The 19,906-nt window shown below is 37.8% G+C and overlaps 1 protein-coding gene across 9 annotated transcripts in view; it reads left to right on the top strand.

Annotated features, from left to right (window-relative positions):
• Nucleotides 1–19,906, top strand: part of Hip1 (Huntingtin interacting protein 1) — an 89,917-nt gene that overhangs the window by 50,578 nt on the left and 19,433 nt on the right. For all 9 annotated transcript variants that reach the window (XM_076173551.1, XM_076173547.1, XM_076173545.1 and 6 more), the window contains 6 exons: nt 7,072–7,205; nt 7,772–7,947; nt 11,201–11,366; nt 14,854–15,048; nt 16,555–16,749; nt 19,064–19,204. In XM_076173551.1, coding sequence (XP_076029666.1) covers nt 7,072–7,205; nt 7,772–7,947; nt 11,201–11,366; nt 14,854–15,048; nt 16,555–16,749; nt 19,064–19,204 — 1,007 coding nt within the window. The remainder of the gene's footprint in view (nt 1–7,071; nt 7,206–7,771; nt 7,948–11,200; nt 11,367–14,853; nt 15,049–16,554; nt 16,750–19,063; nt 19,205–19,906) is intronic.

Raw genomic sequence — 19,906 nt, 5'->3', positions numbered from 1 at the left:
ATGAAACACCTTCATTGAAGAAAAAAGGGAATAACTTAAAAAAGAAACAACCACGCAGAACAAGAAATGGAACAACTAGAGCAATTAAACAGTCTATCTACCAAGGGCTTTTTCCCCCTTACAAGGGAGGTAGCCAAATCAAAAGGCACATAACCACTCCCACCCATCCCATTCCCATCCACCACCCTGTCTCCCTCTAATCATAGCTCCTCATGGATGAAGGGTCATCCCTGTCTCCCATCCACTGCAATATAGCAAGGCACAGCATATCCACAGCAATGCCACTTAACTTAATTGGTGACCCCCCTTTTTATCCTCTCATGGGAAAAATAGAGAAGATTGGGAGAAATCCCTTCAGGCTGGTCAAAACATCATTCACAAATAACCACTCCCCACTCCCCCCCCCCATCCCCTGCCTCCCTTCTTTGCATCACAGTATCATCTATACACAGCCATTCTCCACACATCCCTATCTCCTACCTTTCCCCCTTCCTTGCTCAACAGACATTCCTCTCTTGCTCAAAGCCCCTTTTTACCCCATCCATCCATCTCATCCTCAGTCATCCCTTCAAGTTCACTACATCCACCTCTGCCTTCCACACCTCTTTTACTAATCTTTCTTCACTCATCCTTTCCATGTGTCCAAACCATCCCAATACTCTTTCATCAGCCCTATCTCCCAACTCCCTTTCCACCTCCACTATCCTCCTCACCTCCTCATTTCTCACTCTATCCAACCTTGTAACCCCTACCACACTTTTCAGACATTTCATCTCAGATACATTTAAAGTTTTCCTCTCTGCCTCTCTTAAATTCCAAGTCTCTGCTGTGGAAGCCGAAGTTAAGAAATACAACTGAAGCTTTTGGCTGCTTTATTCTGACTCTTTTATTTACGTTCAGCTAGACATGACGTCAGGTTGGTTCCTGAACTTCAAAACCTGACCCAAACATCAATATCTAATGACCAATGGTTGAACTCGTGACACACACATCACAGGTTGGGAAACAAGCTGTCATGAAATGGGGTAGATGGGAGAGCCCTGAGCAAACCAGCACTCATGAAGGATCATTAAAACAATGTCCTATACATACATAGATACATACCCACCACTGGCCATACTTACACTACACTTCCCCCTGATCCTATGGAAGATTACTATATTGAAATGGTTGGTATTGTTGGCAGTGATTTTCATGGGCTGTCGTCACCATCTAAACGTTTGTTGGTACCTCAAGGACCCTCACCAGAACCTGAAGGTTGATAAGCAGCTCATCATCCTTGGCTGCTGCATCTGACCTCTCCTCAGCCGAAGGCTCCAGGGCGAGTGGCAGCAATGATGTACTGAGCTGAAGGTCACCTACATGGTGAGGCATCCCATCCATTTCTACATTCTGAGCTGACACCACACTTGTTACTGTGCCAAGTTCACTCCACATGCCTCCGTAGTGTTCTTGGGGTGAAGCCACTTTGTTGGTACTCTGGTCAACACATCTGCTTTGTTCTTGGCAGAAGGTACTAATTTCACACGAAGACACAGGCCATATTCATTGAAGGTGGATCTTAGCGTCTAGGCACCTACGGATCATTTCAGCGACAGTTTTGGTTTTCATCTAAGTGTAGCAAAATGGCACAATGAGACCTCTTGCCCAAGTTCAGCACAGTGCTCAAGAACTTTTTCAGGACAAGCGACGCAATGTTCAATCTGAAGCCTAGTCTTGTCAGGCAGTACTGTTGCCCACAGAATGACCACAGTGAGAGATGAACATGATCTGTAAATATACCTAATGTAAATCTATGAGAGTGACCTGACCAAGCCTGTGCCACTCCCTGAGTTTCTTAGCACAAACACTTCAACTGTATGCACATCAGAGGATGGGTTCCTTTCACCAGCCCATGAACGTCCTCATCAAACAGGACCAACCAGCCGTTCTCGGTCCAATGACCCAGCTCATTCTCGTACTCCTGATCAGCCTCTTGTGACGCCGAATATTCCAAGTGTTTTGGAGCTGTGGCAGTCATACATCCCTGCTACCACTTCCACGACACCATCCATGTATTTGCTTCCAAGTTATAAGTCACTTTAAAGTCCTTTTGGTTAATGTCCCCAATTTTTTCAATCACCGAATCAGCCAAAGCCTCACAGACCTATAAAAGGGGTTTAAAGGGCACTATTAGTGTACTTACAGTCACAGATGCACCTGAAAACAATTGTAACTGTACCTGACACATACCCATGCACCCATCGTTTGCCACTCACCGCAGTCACATGGCCCCTCTCTTTCATCGAGCATGAACAAAAGGGGTCATACACTTGGTACATCCTGTGTCAATAACAGCATTACAGGTCTTACCATTCACTAGTATTCACGTTAGTAGCAGTGCATCATTCGTTGATAATTCATAGAGGAGGCTTGCGCTTGTGCCGCCACTCCCAATCCATTTCCTGGGCATGACAAGCCTATGATGCCTGGCTGCCCACATCCAGAACATCACATGTCAGCACATCATCCCAAGCACCAGCCACATCGTGTCAGGCAGTTGCAAGCATAACAGTTCTGCTGATTACAAGCCTGACACAGAACATCAGCAGATGTCAGGGCTATCCGATGCTGTTGCTGATTAGAGACTGACACTGTCACCACCACAATGTATTCTTCTGCCAGGATGGCTCAAGCACAGGACACAAATTGATTGAAATCCATGTCTCTAAGATGCAATCCAGCTCTCGGGATGTGGCGAACAGATTGAGGGAGGCCAGCTACAAAAGCACAACACAAGCCTGCATCTGGTAGCCTTTAAATAGCACAGCCAGGCGGCACAGTTCAGCCTAATACATGTCACCCAACTTGACATTGTGCAGCTTGCAGGCAACAAACTGTATGTAGACAATATGTCTACTGCAAATGCCAAGGTGAGGGTGGTCTTTATCTTATTGTAGAATTCTTTGTCAGCACTGCTGAGCTACTGGTAGATGGAGAACACTACTCTGATGAGACAAAGTGGTACAATGTTATGTAAATTGGTAACTCCACAGAGCCAGCACACCAGTTCTAACTTCTTCAACCACTCCGCTATTGATTGCATCGTTTTGTCAGACTCCAGAATCAAACAAAGGTCCATGGCAAATTAGTCTACACTTGCCATGGGTTCTGCCTTCACCATTACTCTGCTGCTGTAGAAAGCCCAGATAGCTTGTGGAAGCTTGAGATTGAAAAGTACAACCTAAGCTTTTGGCTGCTTTATTCCAACTCGTTTATTTACATTCATCTGGCCACGATGTCAGGCCATTTGTGAAGCTTCAAAACCCAACCCAAACAAGTGGGTGGTTATGACCAACATCAAATGACCAATGGATGAACTCGTGTCACACGTTTCATAGGTTAGGAAAGACGCCATCATGGAATGGGGCATATGGGAGAATCCTGAGTAGACCACCACACATGTAAGATCATAGAAAGTGTCCTATAGATACATACCCACCAATGGCCATATGTACACTACATCTGCCTCATACAATGTTGTAGGCACAATCACTCCTTCATATATCCTGTATGCATCCATTACCAGATGCCTATTTCTTGTGACACTTTTTAATCCCCCAAGCCATTTACTTACTTCTCTCAATCTACAATTTACCTCCACCCCGTCCTCCCCATTGTATTACGTGTGACCCCAGTTACTTAAAACTACCCATTTCCTCCAGCCTTTCGCCTTTAAGACTTACTCCCAACTCTCTCCTACCCTCTCCCCTTGTACATCTCATCACCTTACTTTTTCCCACATTTACCTTCAACATTGCCCTATCGCATACCTTCCCAAACTTCTTTATTAACTGCTGTAATCCCCACCCCCCTCCTCAACCCAATCACAAGCACAGTGTCATCCAACAACAACTGGCTCATCTCACAATTTTCTTCATCTTCAGTCCCCTGTCCATTGCCCTCATATTTACCTCCTGCACCACCCCATCCATGTAGACATCGAACAGCCATGGCAACATGACACAGTCCTGACAAAGCCCCACCTGTACCTCAATCCACTCGCTCTATTTCTTATTCTAATCCTAATCCTCTCAATTGAAACCCTCCCATATGCCTTTCCAACTATTCAACAAATTGATCCCTCTAAAACTACTACATTCATTTTTGGCCCTTTTTCCTTTATAAAATGGAACTATACAGACACTCCTTCAGTCCTCCGGCACTCTCCCTTTCTTTAGACGCACATTAAACTTCACTAACCAGTCCACTATAACTGTATCCCCCATTTTAAGACGCTTCGCATGACACCCATCCAACCCTGATGCCTTACCATCTCACATAATTTTCAAAGCTCCTGGTACCTCATCTTTTCTTACATCTCTTCCATTTTCCTATCCAATCACAGTCATTCACAATCACATTCCCCTGCCACATTTCTTTTACCACCTCTGTCACTCCACCTCTTCAGTGCAGTATTGCTTTTTTTTTTTTTTTTTTTTTTTTTTTTTTTTTTTTTTTTTTTTTTTTTTTTTTTTTTTTTTTTTTTTTTTTTTTTTTTTTTTTTTTTGTCCCTCCTGTCTGTTGCTTCCTTGAAATAACTCAGTTTTTTGCCTCATTTCCCATGCACTTGTGGTGGAGATACAAATTATATCACCATGTTACCATGTGTGTTGCGGAGGTCAACAAGCCATACCAAGGGCTGTTTGGAATGAATAGGGTGGCTGTATGAGAGCTTGCTTGGAAAAAACATGGAGGCTTGATGATGGCTTGGGAGTAAAGTGACCTCCCCCCAAGCATATGTTCTCAATTGATAATTGATTTATTAGTGACATCCCTGTGGACCAGATTCTCACAGAATGCTTACATTGTTGGGGACTATTCTTCACTTAGAAAAGAATATTGACAACCTTCCACCTGTTTGGTTACACTTTTGTCCACAAAAATAGAAGCACTGCTTATTGCTGATGTAATACTAAAAGAAATGCATATGTATATAAGACTTAATATTAGTAGCTGTCTGTCTTAGTTTTTCAGAGGCATCAGTACATCTATTTTGTTTTATATAAATCTCAGAAACCCACTTAATTAGTTTTTAGATACTTTTATGCATTGCTTTACAATTAGCTGCTGTAGAAGTATAGAGTTGTTACAGTATTCCCTACCATTTTGTAGTGCTTTAGATATTAAAGAATAATGTATATGTTCTTGTATAATATATAAAAAAATGAAAATAGAATTCCTACTTCATTTTATATTTCTTCTATTTCCTCCTCCTCCTCTTCATTCATTTGGCTGCTTCCGTTCTTATCATCAAGCTATGATATTGTTCTTTCAGTGTCATTTTGTTTCCTTGAAAAAAGCATACATTAGTTATCAAGCAGTAGCACAGGTGGAATTCAACCCTGTTGCTCTTAGACTTCAATCTTCCAACTTTGTTTTTGTTAGTTTATCACTCTCATGAGTCAGGAAGGAATGTAAGGGTGTTTACAATTAGGATTTTCTTGGATGTTTTATCATTGGAGTATCATTATGTATTGTATTTTCCCCTTTTCTCAATTCCATTTTTTAGAGTTTTGTCTGTGTTAGCTCTTGGAATGCATATATGATTCTACCACTTGCAGACAGCTAAGGCAGTGTTGCACAAGATTGGCTTTTCAATTTGCTTTGTTTCTTTTATTCACTGGTCATAGTGGTTTAACTTTTTTGATGATGTATATGTTCATTGTAATGTAAAAAGTATATATTTTTATATAACTGGTTGCATATGAAATGGTTGATGTGTTAAGCTGTTCAAACTCAGCGATTTTCATACATACACATTGGTGTATGCTAGATCATTGTTGCATTTTCCCATGATGTTTATGACTAAACTTTACAAGCAAGTATATGTGCAACTTCAGTGAAGTTAAAGCTATGCTTGATAGTAGATGTTTTGATCTTGTGAAGAGTACAAGTGATTATTTTTAGATTTGACCTCATGGACTTGGGCCATAATGGGTTTTGATATTGATATCCTCATTGAATATGAGTTTGTGCACTAATAAATTCAATTGTTTTACAAGTGTTCTTATGTTTCATTACTTAAATGGGTGATGAGTATTTGCATTGTTTAGAATGATGCAAATGAACTGTCATAAAGCTACAAGTGCATTAGGCAACATTATTTGTGTAGAACAAATAAGTAGAAGGAAGCTTTTCATGTATTATATCTGGCCAGAATTATGACATCATGGGTGGATACTATTTTTTATTTATCTATTTATTTTATTATTTAACTCTTCATGTTTTTAGTATAGTGTTACTTTTTGTTGGGAAAATTTATGTGGTTTTTCTCTGCTTAGTTGTTGCAAAGAAATAAGGAACTTTATTTCTGAGGTAGTGAATGTTTACCACAGAGATAGGACCATCTCTGCTTAATGTACTTTTTGCTAGATAATCTCATACTACAGTACTATCCACCCCATAAGTTAAAATATGAATGAGATATCAATTTTACACTTGCTATCTATTTAAAAGGCTTTGATGTTGGTGACATTTCAATGTGTAATGATGTTTTTAAATATTTCAATATATCATATTGGTAACTTCAGTTTTATTGTTTAGAATTTTTTGAAGTTTGGAATTAAAGAATATGTAGTTTCCAGTTAAAGTTGCTCATTTTGGAGAGAAAAACACTAATTGTAAGTGTTATATCTGTAGGCTGTGTATACATTGACCACTATCACAACCTCAGGTAGTTGAGAAGAAAAAATATTAAAAGTTGACTTATAACAAATTTGTAAAATTTAAAATATTGTTTTGGAATCATAATGGGCCAAGAAAAACAATTGTTATTATTATATATATATTTTTTTCCATTATTTGAATTTATTCTTAAACAATAATAAGGAGCCTGAGTCCACTTGGTTAATCACTGAAGTTCAAATTATGAGTTGTATTATTTGCTTGGTTACAGTCCTTTGCTAATAGCCTTCCTAAGATGATCTATAAAACTTTGATATTGTACATCTAATTTGGAATATATATTGAGTCTATTATTTACATGGCACCAGAACTATTTAATAATGATCCAATTGTATCTTGGTGCAGCACTACCCACGGATATGTTGTCTGGTCACCGCAGCAGGTTTTATAAGCAATTTACACAACTGCAGCAATTCTACAACAACACACGAAACCTCCAGTACTTTAAAGGGCTCATACAAGTGCCAGCTCTACCTCAGGTTTGTAATTTATAGTTAGGTTTTGGTTTTATATATATATATATATATATATATATATATTTTTTTTTTCTTGTAACCACGAGGAAATTAAAGATCGGAATACTCGTGGTTACAAGCAAAAAAAAAAAAAAACAACAACAACTTTATTCACGTGTTTTATGTGATTACTGTTATATATATATATATATATATATATATATATATATATATATATATATATATATATATATATATATATATATATATATATATATATATATATATAGCAAACATTTTCTTTCAGGATACATATGTTGACCTTACTCATTACCCTTGCTATCAGATTATTTATTTTATTATACAGATAAGTATAGTTGTGCAAATATATACATGACCACTTTATGTTCTCCATGTTATAACCTTAAATGAAATTCATAAGATCAGACTAGTTTGAGTTGAATAACTGTTCTAGAGTTGGTAAATGTATATTTTTTCCGTTTCCTTCTCTTTTCTTTTTCTTGATTTTTCTTTATCTTTTTATTTTCTTTTTTTAGGACCCTCAGCATTTTGATTTTTTCTTTCTTTAGGACCCTCCAAACTTCCTAATTGAGGCAGAGCTCAAGAGCCATGTAGCACCAGTTGTCGTAGTTGAAGAACCTGATCCCAATGATTCCACAGACCTCTTGGTGGACACATCAGAACTACCAGAACCACAGCCCCCACCTATACCTCCTCATCCTGATGTAGTGGATGCACATAATGGGTTTGTGTTCTTGTCTACTTTTACAAAGGCGGAGCATGCCGACAGGAGACCTTTTGGTTGATATCTAGGTTGGATACGAAAAAAAAAAACTATAATAATGTAAATAAAAAAACTATAATAATGTATGGTTTATGATACTAAATCAAATGTATGTTATAGTAACATATATTTGATATATGTTTTGATGAAAATTAGAATTATACGTCTATGTGACAAACAAGCCAATTTTAGTATATGAATGAATATAAAGATGTCATAATACATTATACACAATTTTATATCAGTTCTGCAGTTGAATGCATATTTGATTACAATGATTATAAATATTTCACTCCTACATGAATAAAGATTTGGTTTAATTTTACATGGACAGTACGATAAATTCTAGACAGTAAGCTAAAATTTGCTAGTAATCATGAATTACCTTTGATATAATAGTATATCATAAAATGAAATTACTATAAACATAGAAGTTTGTTTGGTTTTACACGTGTGCCCCTAGATATTCTAGACAGTAAACTAGGATTTCTAACATTCATTTCTGATAACGTAATCCCTCCAATTATAAGCAGGTACACAATATCACTAAAAAGTGAATCTGTATATGCAGTGTTATATTGCAGAGCTAATCTTGAACTCAGGGCATTGACCTCCCTTTGGAAAATGAATGAGACTGCTCGTGGACTGACATAGGTTTGTTGGTTGACTTGACCCTTTGATGACGATGACATACCCATGGGTTTTAGATCAACTTTATCATTAAAACAAATACACAGTAATATATACAATCTGAAATTCCCTTAGGCAAGAGACCAAAATACTCGTATTATCACATAGTGCGTTAATGATTTATGCTCTCTTCGCCTGAGGACAAAGTTATAAGTTGATACTATTGGGAATAAAGTTTTATATAAATCTCAATAAAAGTTTTATACCCTAGCGAAAGGTAATTCTATGCTGCTGAAGTGACTTCCATCCGAATAAATGAACTAATAAAGGAATAATAACAGCTGAGATAATAAATAAATAAATTAATTAATGAGACTATGAAAATTTTATTTATAATAAATCAAGGAATTAATACTTAGATAAATAAGTAAACAAGAGGTAAATAAACAATGTATACATATATAAATATACATATATATATATATACACATATACACACATATATACATATATATATATATGAGAGAGAATGTGGGTGGGGAAGGGCAAACGAAGATGTGCTGGGAACTTGGATAGTGAGATAAGAGGTATTTGCAAGGATTTTCTGTGTTTAATAAATAGATTTGCTAACGGTCACAAAGAACTGTTCCATTTCCTACATGAACACAACATACACAATGCACTCATTAAAGAAACAAAAGTGACACCATGAATAATTATTTCCTCAGTCACAGATTACACAATAATAAGAGAAGACAACACAAGACACAAATATGGACTCGTAATGTTACTAGTGCACATCAGCATATCCTTCTCCAATAAAACATTCAAAAATAGAGTTAGAGACACCATCATTTAAATAATTACAATCCAAGCACAGGTAAAGAAAGCAACTTGCTATCACAAACATATATAGCCCTCCAACTACATCAACCCAAAGAGGTTACATTCCACAACTCCACCATCTCAATTCAATAACAAACCACATACTGGCAGGTGATATGAATGTGCACAACCCAATCTGGCTTGTCACACAAACAGGTCAACAAAGAGGACAAATTTTTTAACAACTTTCCAACTTAAACATAATTAACTCAAGGAACAACTCCACCAAACAACCATTTCAACACTATCAATAATCAACATATTCTGGCATAACTGTGTTCACCCTCCCTACAAAGCCAAAACACATGGGAAACCATCCAAGACCTATCATCAGATTACTTCCCAAATAAGATCACCATAAAACTGGTAGAGAAATTACAACCCATGACACAGAATGCAAAAGTGCTCAGAGGGTATTGATAAAGAGATAAAACACTGAAATAGACCAATTCCCATTCCTGGATAAGGCAGTAAACATATTTGCTTTATACATGAGGAAAAGCATACAAGCAGTGCACTTATGTGCCTAAAAATGAAAATGAAAAATAAATATATAAGAGATGTATTTACATGTTTGGTAACAGCAGGAGTGCACTAAACATCCCATGAGGTGAGCACTAATCCAATGAAGAGAGGAAACCCAACACTCAGTATTGAGGTGGGTTGGATAAAAAAACTGAATAAGGAAAGACTAGCAAAGAGGTTGTGGGATGCCAAAGTAGATGGAGTGCAGCTGAGAAGGAGACTGAGAATGATAAGGATGGATAGGGTAAATGGAACTTTGGATGCATATTGTACATCTATTGAGCAGGGAAGAAAGTCCAAAAGATAGGAATGAATAGTGTGATTGTGAACGGATGATAGATGAGTGGATGAGGAGGGAGTCGCTGTATGGCAAAGGAGTGAGGGTAAACCAAATGTGTCATTCAGGCCCTGCTATGGAAGAGCTGTGTTTCACTGTTCTGCTTACATTCCAAGAAATGTGACAGTTGACAGGGCAACTTTTAATCCTCAAGAAGCTGAAATAAAAGGGATGTTTGAATGAGCTTTGCTTAATCTTTATGTGGTTGTGTGCTTTAATTTGGCCACCCTCCCATAGAAGGGAGAAAGGGCCATCAAGAGATATATGTACCTATATCAAAATCCTCCTTTCCCTTTGTTAGGAGGATGTTGTGTCAAAGGATGAACCCACTATTTACACAATAAAACCCATTTAGAACCCATCCCATTTTATCACTTCATGGGTGAATAGTCCCCTGTCACATTGCTCAGGTTGAAAGCAATGCATTGAGGCACAGTGCTTCCACAATAGGGCCCAGCATCTTCAGTAGGTTCACCTTTACCACATTATCATATAGTGGCTGATTTTTTCATCCATTCATAATAAGATGTGAACAGATAAAAGCTTGCTTGCTTTTTTCTTTCTTTCTTTTAGTTATTATTATTATTTTATTTTATTATTATTATTAATATTATTTATTTATTTATTTTTTCTCAAACCAAAGTATGATATAATAAACTATAGTTTGTAGCATACAATACCTCAATGTTATTATTGACTATATGATATTTCATCATCCATAGAATAAGCAAAGATATAATTGAAAGTGAACATGACATTTTAATGTCTGAATTCCCTATTGTTCATTACCCATGTCAGTGCTATTGTGATAATTTCTTTGATTGTTGCTTTGGACAGAATGATGGCCGATGTGTTAGCAGAACGAGAGTCATTAATTGAGGCATTGCAGCAGGAGATAGAAGTATTACGTATGGAATTACAGCGCACACGCTCAGAAACTGCACACAGAGAAGAGCAATTACACCTTAAAATCAATACCCTTGAATCTTCATTAGCAGAACTGGTAAAGTTATGCATGGCAAGAATTGGATTTATGAAAGATTGTAAAGTCAGTTAATTGCAAGTTTTAGTATCAGTAGTTATTTATGTCTGAAGATTTCCATTGGATATTGCCTTTGTTACTAATTGCTAAATGAGGGACCAGTGATATATATCTGCTATTTGGTGGTCCTGTAAGATGGACAGCAGAGAAACTCATCTCCCTGCTCCCCATTTTCTAAATCTGTCAACCCTTTCATCTTCAGATCAGGACCAAACTAACTAACTAACTAACTCTCTCTCTCTCTCTCTCTCTCTCTCTCTCTTTTTCCAACTTGAGTTGTACTTCCTCCACTATTTTGCATAAAGAGTGACAACCAACAGCTGCTTCTCTCTTCCTCCTACTTTCAGCTTGTGGCGACGTCGAAATGATCCCACAATAATACAGCAATTCAAAGTTTCTTCCTAGAAATATCTATGGAAGGTTTTGAAGACTGTTACCAGCTAGTTTAGGGGGCTGCAGGTTTCCAAATAGTGAAATCTTTCTGCTTGTTGTTCTCCTCCTGCTCTTCCTTCTCCTCCTGTAGTTTAGTATAGTAAACACAAACAGCCCCGTTAGGGCCAGTAGGCCTGCTGTTGTTTGTTCTTCCTTTGTGTTCCCTCTAACCACACCCATCGAACACCTATTTGTTGTCCTTTGTGCATGGAGGGTCATCCCTGTACCTCACCCACTGCTTGCATTGCTTCTGTACTGAGCAGTTGGTATGGAACAAGGATAACCCTTCATCCACTAGGAGCTAAGATAGAAGGGACAGCAAATGGATGTTGGGCGTGTGTGGGATGGATGAAGAGTGGGTGTATGCCTTAATTAACCCCTCCTCCCTCTATTAGGGGAAAGGGCCATTAAGTACATGTGTTATGATGATGATGATTATTATTATTATTATCATCATCATCATCATCATCATCATCATCATCATTATCATCATCATCATTAGGTAGGGAGGTGCTTAGAGTAAACTGCTAAAATGAGAAAGAAAAGGAGAAGGGGTACAAGGAGAAGCTGAGAGAGGAGGACTAGGAGTGGAGGAATAGGGATGTTTCAAGGAGGGAGTCAGAAGGTGTGCAAAGATGGTGTGTGGAACTAGGAGGATGGGAGGAAATAGAAGGAAGGGTAATGAGTGGTGGGATGATGAAGCAAAGAAGGTTGTAGAAGAGAAGAAATGAGCATTCACAGATTGGTTGCAAAATAGGATGAGAGAATCATATGAGAGGCACAAAGAAAAGAGAAGTAAAGCATAAGATAAAGGAGGCAAAGAGGAAAGCAAATGTAAAAGGGGGGAAAAGTGTGACAGAAAATTCGGAAGTAATAAAAAGATGTTTTTGAAGGAAATTAAGAGGAAGAGGCAAATCAAGTAGAGATTAAAAGGTAAAAGGTGCAGATGGAGAAATGATAATGGGCAGATTATTTTAGGGAGTTGCTAAATGTGAAGGAGGATAGGAAGGGAAAGGTAGTTGCAGTGGGAAGTGCTAAGAAAATGACAGTGATGAATGAAGAAAATGTAGGAGAAAAAAGAAAGGATGAGATGAAAGCAGTTATTAAAATAATGAGAGCAGGTAAGGTACCTTGGTTGGATGGGTGCCCTGCAAAGTGTCTAAAAAAAGGGGAATTACAGTAATGATGGACTGGCTGGTGAGGTTGTTTAATGTTTGTCTAAAAGAAGGTAGAGTACCGGAGGACTGGAGGAGTACCCATATAATTCTGCTTCACAAGGGAAAAGGGGACAAGTGTGAGTGTAGTGATTTCAGAGGGATCAGTTTGTTGAGTGTAGTTGGTAAAGCTTATGGGAGGGTTTTGATTGAGAGAATTAGGAGAGGAACAGAGGGAGTAATTGGAGAGGAACAGTATGGGTTTAGGACAGTTAGGGGTTGCATGGATTAGATCTTTGTGGTAAGGCAAATATGTGAGAAAACTTTAGGAAAAGGTAAGGATATTTTTTGGCCATTATGGATTTGAAAAAGGCTTATGACAGGGTAGACAGGAAGGCACTATGGGAGGTATTGTAGATATATGGGATAGAAGGAAAGCTGGTAAGAGCAGTCAAGAGTTTTTACAAGAGTAGGAGAGCCTGTGTTAGAATTAGAAAGGGAGAGAGTGAGTAGTTTGAAGTAAAGGTGGGACTTTGCCACGGGTGTGTTATGTCACCTTGGCTGTTTAATTTATGCATGTATAGAATGGTGCTAAAGGTAAATGCAAGGGTAATGTGCTGGGGATTGGAGATGGTTAATAAAAAAAATGGAGAAAAATGGGAGAAGCCAGTTGTTGTTTGCTGATGACACTGCACATGTAGTGGGATCAGAGGAGGGATTTGTGACAGATTTCGGGAAGGTATGGGAAAAAAGTTGAAGATAAATGTGGGTAAAAGTAAGGTGATGAGATGTACAAGGGGAGAATGTGGCAGCAAATTGGAAGTGAATATTAAGGGAGAGAGACCGGAGGAAGTGGATAGCTTTAGATACTTCAGGTTGCATGTGGCAGGGAAGGGAGGAGTGGAGGTAGATTGCAGATTGAGAGAAGTAAGTGCCTTGGGAGATTAAAAAGTGTAATGAGAAATAGACATTTGGGAATGGATGAAAAGAGGAGATTGTATGAAGGGGTCATTGTGCCAACAGCGTTGTATGGGACAGAAACATGGAACAAAATAGAAGAGTTTAAATGTGTTTGAGATGAAATGTCTGAGAAGTATGGTAGGCTGGATAGTGAGAAATGAGGGGAGGTGGAGAGCAGGGGTGGAAAAGGAGTTAAGAGATAAGGTTAATGAAAGAGTATTGGGATGGTTTGGTTACATTGAAAGAATGAGTGAAGAAAGATTAGTAAAAGAAGTGGAAGGCAAAGGTGGATGGAGTGAACATGAGGGAGGAACCAAGGAGATGGATGGATGGGGTAAAAGGGGGTTATCTGTTGAGGAAGGAAGGGAGAAGACAGAAGATAGGAGTGAGTGAAGAATGGTTGTGTATGGATGGTCCTGTCATGCATGGAAGGGAGTGGTTGGGGGATGGGAGGATTAGGGAGTATGTGTAAATGATGTTTTGACACAGCTTGAAGGGATTTCTCCCCATTTTCTCTTTTTCTGCATGAGGGGATGGAAAGGGGGCCACATTGGCCTGGCTGTGGATGTACCGTCTTACTGCATTGCTTCTGACCCAGGGCAGTAGGTGAGATGCAGGGATGACCCATCATCCAAAAGGGGCCAAGAAAAGAGGGAGGGAGGGGTGGTGAATGGGAGTGTAGTATGTGGGGGTGAAATGGGTGAGAGTGGATTTATGCCTTTGACTTTAGCTACCTCCAGTGATGGCCATCTTTTAAAATGAAATTATCAGTATAGATATTATTTAGAACAATAATTGTTTTGTCATATATGAGAAATATCTGAAACATGTAATAATCACTTTATGAAATGTTGACCATCTATCTGGAATCTTCATTTATATCTTTGGTTTCTCTTTTCTAGGAGAGTCAGTTGATTGCTGAGAAACACAGCAAAGAGTGTGTGTTAGCACAGGTAGAAGCTGCATCCCAGAACGCAGAGGCAGTCGTACAGCTTGCCGATGCTGAAGCAAAGAAGAAGGCAGCTGAAGAAAAGTTCCTCAAAATGAAGGAAGTTTATCAAAAACTAAGAGATGAACATATACAACTTATAAGAGGGGTAAGTGTCACTCCTTCCATCCAAAATCATCTCACAGGTAAGTTAAGTAATCAGTCAGTCAGTCCATTACCCACAGATAGACACTGCCTTAGATTTAACCATCACATAGATGACACATAACCTCATCCTACAATGCCCTTCACTAACATTCCCTAGACTGCAACATATTATTTCTTACCTGAGTGATTTATGGGCCCAGCTAGTAGCCATAGCTGGTTACCTGGGAGCTATGTGTCGTGTACAAGAGAGATCTGGGGCAACGGATTGATTGATTGATTGAGTGAATAATTTGAAATCAAGGTGGGCCTGTACCAGGGTTGTGTGATGTTGACATGCCTGTTCAGTGTATATAGATGGCTTGGTGAAGGAGGTGTATTAGACAGGGGTTTGGAGTTGGTGAATGAGAGTGAAAGGAAGTTGGAGGTGAGCCAATTGTTGTTTGTAAATGATACTGCACTGCATTTATGGCTGAAATTGAGGACAGACAGAAGCCGTTGGTGGCAAAGTTTGAGACTGTATGAGAGATGAAAGCTGAAAGTAAATTTGGGTAAAAGTAAAGTTATGATGGTGGTGACTTGGATATGAATTTAAAGTTTTTAAAGAGAATTTAAAGGGTAGAAGAAATAGGAAGCTAAAAGCAGTTGGGGTTGTGTGTACCAATGTAATGAAGAGCAGAGATAGAGGTGAATTATAGAGTAAAAGAGGCAAGTAAATATTTGGGCAAGATAAGATTTTTTAATTACAAATAGGTATCCGGGGATGAACATAAAGATGTTATACGAGTGATTTTTGCTCATAGCACTGTACTATATGTAGCAAAGACATGGCTTTTAATGGAGTTGGAAAAGAAGAGCCTAAATATGTTTGAGGTGTTACAAGGATAGATAGTGAGAAATGTGGAAGTGAAGCAGATAGAAGTGGAGAGCTTATCAAACTGGATAGATCAAAGAGGGCTGAGATGGCTTGAGCATGTGGAAAAAATGATTGAGGAAAGCTTAGCTAAAATGTTGTGGAAAGAAGAAACCTATGGAGTGAACTTAAGAAGATCAAGAATGAGGTGGATGGATGGGGTGAAGGGGGGCATTAGATGCAAAAGGAATCTTAAGGAAGAGAGCATGCAAAAGATATGAGTGAATGGAAAGGGCATGTAAGTGGATGAAGAAGTGATATGATCTAAATGGGTGTTCTTGTGTTCTCCATAATTTTTTCAAGTAGATGATAGAAGGGGGGGTTCACCATACAATGAATCAGTGGGGATAAACCAACTCCAGCTATCATATGCTGTAGAAGTGCTGTGTTTTGCTGCATTGCCTTGGATCTAAGTAGTGTACCAGGAAACAGAAATGAGCCTTCATCCATAAGGTGTTAATATGGGAACAAATGTTTTTTTAATAAATGTTGGATGGAGGGTGGCTATATGCTTTGACATAGCCACCCCACTTATAGAGTAGAAAAGGCTTTTTGGTTTATATTTATTAATTAATTTTCATTATCTTTTGATCACAGAAAGCAGAGGTAGATAAACAATTACAAGTAGTGAAAGAAGTCACAGAAACCGAACGGAAATCTAAGGCTGAACTTGAATCACAGATGCTATGTTTAGAGGAAAAACTATCACATCAAGACAGAGTTGAAAATGAAGCAACAGAAGCACAGAGTAAAGTAAGCGAATTAATATCAACAAAACAGGAGTTAGAGCAGGTAAGTCATTGTACATGTAAAAATGTGATATAGATTTAACTGATTGTAGTATAGAGGAAAGGAGCAATGCTCTGTGGGTCAAATTTCCTATTCTCCATACTTAGCCTCAAGTTCAAGTACAGTTCCAACTTAATATTTGAACTTGTATATTGTTTGAGCTTGGGCTATATCAACTTCTAAGCTATTCCACATATTTATGCATCTATATGGAAAACTGTATTTCTTCACTTCCTTTTGGCATGTGGTCTTTCTTAATTTGTTCCCATAACCTTGTAAATCCCTCCCATCTTTAATTAGGAAGTCTCTTCTCTCAGTGCAATCTATCCCCTTTAATGGCCTATATAATGTATTCTTATCACCTCTTTCTCTTCGATCTTTCAAAGTTGGCAGACCCAGTGGTTTTATTCTTTCCTCCTATGGTTTATCTGCTCGGCTGGAAAGAAGTTTGGTTGCTGTCCTTTGTATTGTCTCGATCTTAACGATATCCTTCACTCTATGGGGGAACCATACTACATACATACATATACCAAAGGCATTTTCCCCCTTACAAGGGAGGTAGCCAAAAAGAAAAAGGCATAAAAACCATTCCCAACCACTCCATCCCTAATACACTCCACTCCCCTCCACCCTCCCTTTTATCTTGGCACCTCCTGGATGATGGGTCATCACCTGCATCTTGTCCACTACCCTGGGTCAGAGGCATATTCCAATCTTGGTTGAATCAGGGTTTCAATGAGTTTTTTCATCATCTCTTCATCCATATAGTGAAATACCACTTTAATCTTCTGCAATAGTCTGTATGTCTGTCAGGTGACAGGTTGTCTTTTATCAAGACTTCCAAATCTTTCTCCTCTTTTGCTTGTGTAATGGGTTCACTTCCCAAAGAATAAATTAAGGATGGTCTTGCTACTGTTGGCCATTTCCATCACTTTGCATTTATTTATTTATATATATATATATATATATATATATTTATATATACATATATATATTTATATATATTATATATATATATATTTATATATTATATATATATATATATATATATATATATATATATATATATTATATATATATATATATATATATATATATATATTATATATATATATATATATATATATATATATATATATTTTTTGTATTGAACTTCATTTCCCATTCTTGGCTCCATACAAAAAGTGTTTAATTTTTTTTTGCAATAGTCTACAGTCCTTGTTTTTCACTTTTCTCATCTCCAAACATGTTGCCATAGCTTGTTGTTACTTCCGTCATGTCTTTGATATAGACTATTTCTATCTACATACCAAGGGCTTTTTCCCCGTTATTAGGGAGGTAGCCAAGTCAAAATGCAAGTACCCAGTCCCACTCATTTCACTCCCATCCACAACCCTTTCTTCCCACCTTATCTTAGCTCCTCGTGGATGATGGGAGCATATGAGAGTTATAAGAATAAGATAGAAGCAAAATATAAGACAAAGGTGGCAAAAATGAGTGCAGATGTAAAATGGTGTAGGCATATGACAAAATTTTGAGAAGAACAAAGGAATGTTTTGGAAGGAAGTTAAGAGAGTTAGTGGGAGTGAATCAGGTAGAGAGGAAAATGTAAGAGGTGCAGATGGACAGATGTTTATGGAAGTGAAGGCAATAAGGGGAAGATGGTAGAGTAGATTGGAGAGTTGTTGGATGTGGAGGAGGATAAGAATTGATTGATTATATCAGTGGGAGGAGCTAAGAAAATGCTTGTGATGGGAGCAGAAAGTGAAAGATATAAGATTAAAGGAAGTACAAGGAGCCAAAATAAGAGGGAGGGAGTGGGGTGAATGGGAATGGAGTATGTGGGGATGGAATGGGTGGGAGTGGATTTTATGCTTTGTTTTTTGGCTACCTTCTTTGTTAGGGGGAAAGAGCCTTTGGTATATGTATGTACAAGGAGCTTCGAAAATAATGAGCTGGTAAGGCAACTGGGTTGGATAGATGTCATGTGGAGTGTCTGAAAAAGTGAGGTACATTTATACATTCCTATACCAAAGGCTTTTTTCCCCCTTACATGGGTGGTAGCCAAAAAGAAAAAGGCATAGAAACCACTCCCACCCATTCCATTTCCTATATATTCCACTCCCCTCTATTTATAATGGCTGTTAATGTGTGCCAGAATGTTTGATGCTCGTAGAAAACTACAAGATTTGAATCACCTCTCAGAAATATAAGGAGTTAGATTGGTTATCATCCAAACAATAAATTTTTCTTTTTTCACAGTCATATTTTTCTTGTTAGACCTAATCATATATATATATATATATATCTTTGACAGGAGCGGCAATGTCTACAAGAAAAGTTGGCACAAGTTTCTCAAGAAAGAGACACAATAGCAGCAGAACAAGAAGAAGTACAACTTTGTTTGAAAACGCTAGAGGAAAGACTGTTGAGTAAAGACAGTGAATTTGAAGCCAAGGTGAAGCATAGCCTTTTGAAGTGGTTTGTAACTGAATAAGTGATCATTTGTTGAGGATATAGTTTTTGAATTTTTATAATTTATATAGTAGAAGTACAAGTAGTATTATATTCATTCATCTCTCTCTCTCTCCCTCTCTCCTTTCTTCTTCTCCCCCTTTCTACCTCCCTCCCTCCCTCCCTCCTACTCTGCCTTCTCTCTCTCTTTCTTTAACCCTCCCTCTCCCTTATCTCTCTCCCTCCCTCCCTTCCTTCCCTTCCCCCTCTCTATCTCTCTCATCAGTAATATATGTATATATATATATATACATACATATATATACATATATATACATATATTTATATATATATACATATATATACATATATAAACATTCATGCATATACCAAAGGCTTTTTCTCACTTACAAGTGAGGTATATATATATATATATATATATATATATATATATATATATATATATATATATATATATATATATATATATATATATATATATATATATATATATATATATATTTTTTTTTTTCTCTCCTTCTTCTTCTCCATCATCTCCATCGTAGCATTGTGGGTGTAGCTAATCATCCCATCAGAAACCAACATGCTCAGTTGTCATCTTGCCACCATGGGAGGAAGATTTGTGCTGCAAGTGTCCCGTGTGTCCCCACTTCTTGACCACCACTGCCACCTCTTCTAACCCCCC

Source organism: Oratosquilla oratoria, chromosome 34, assembly GCF_046742065.1.
Source record: "Oratosquilla oratoria isolate Oo_2021 chromosome 34, ASM4674206v1, whole genome shotgun sequence".
NCBI classification, from domain to species: Eukaryota; Metazoa; Arthropoda; class Malacostraca; order Stomatopoda; family Squillidae; genus Oratosquilla; species Oratosquilla oratoria.
Note: the sequence above shows the minus strand (reverse complement) of the source record. Positions and strands in the feature narration are given on the sequence as shown.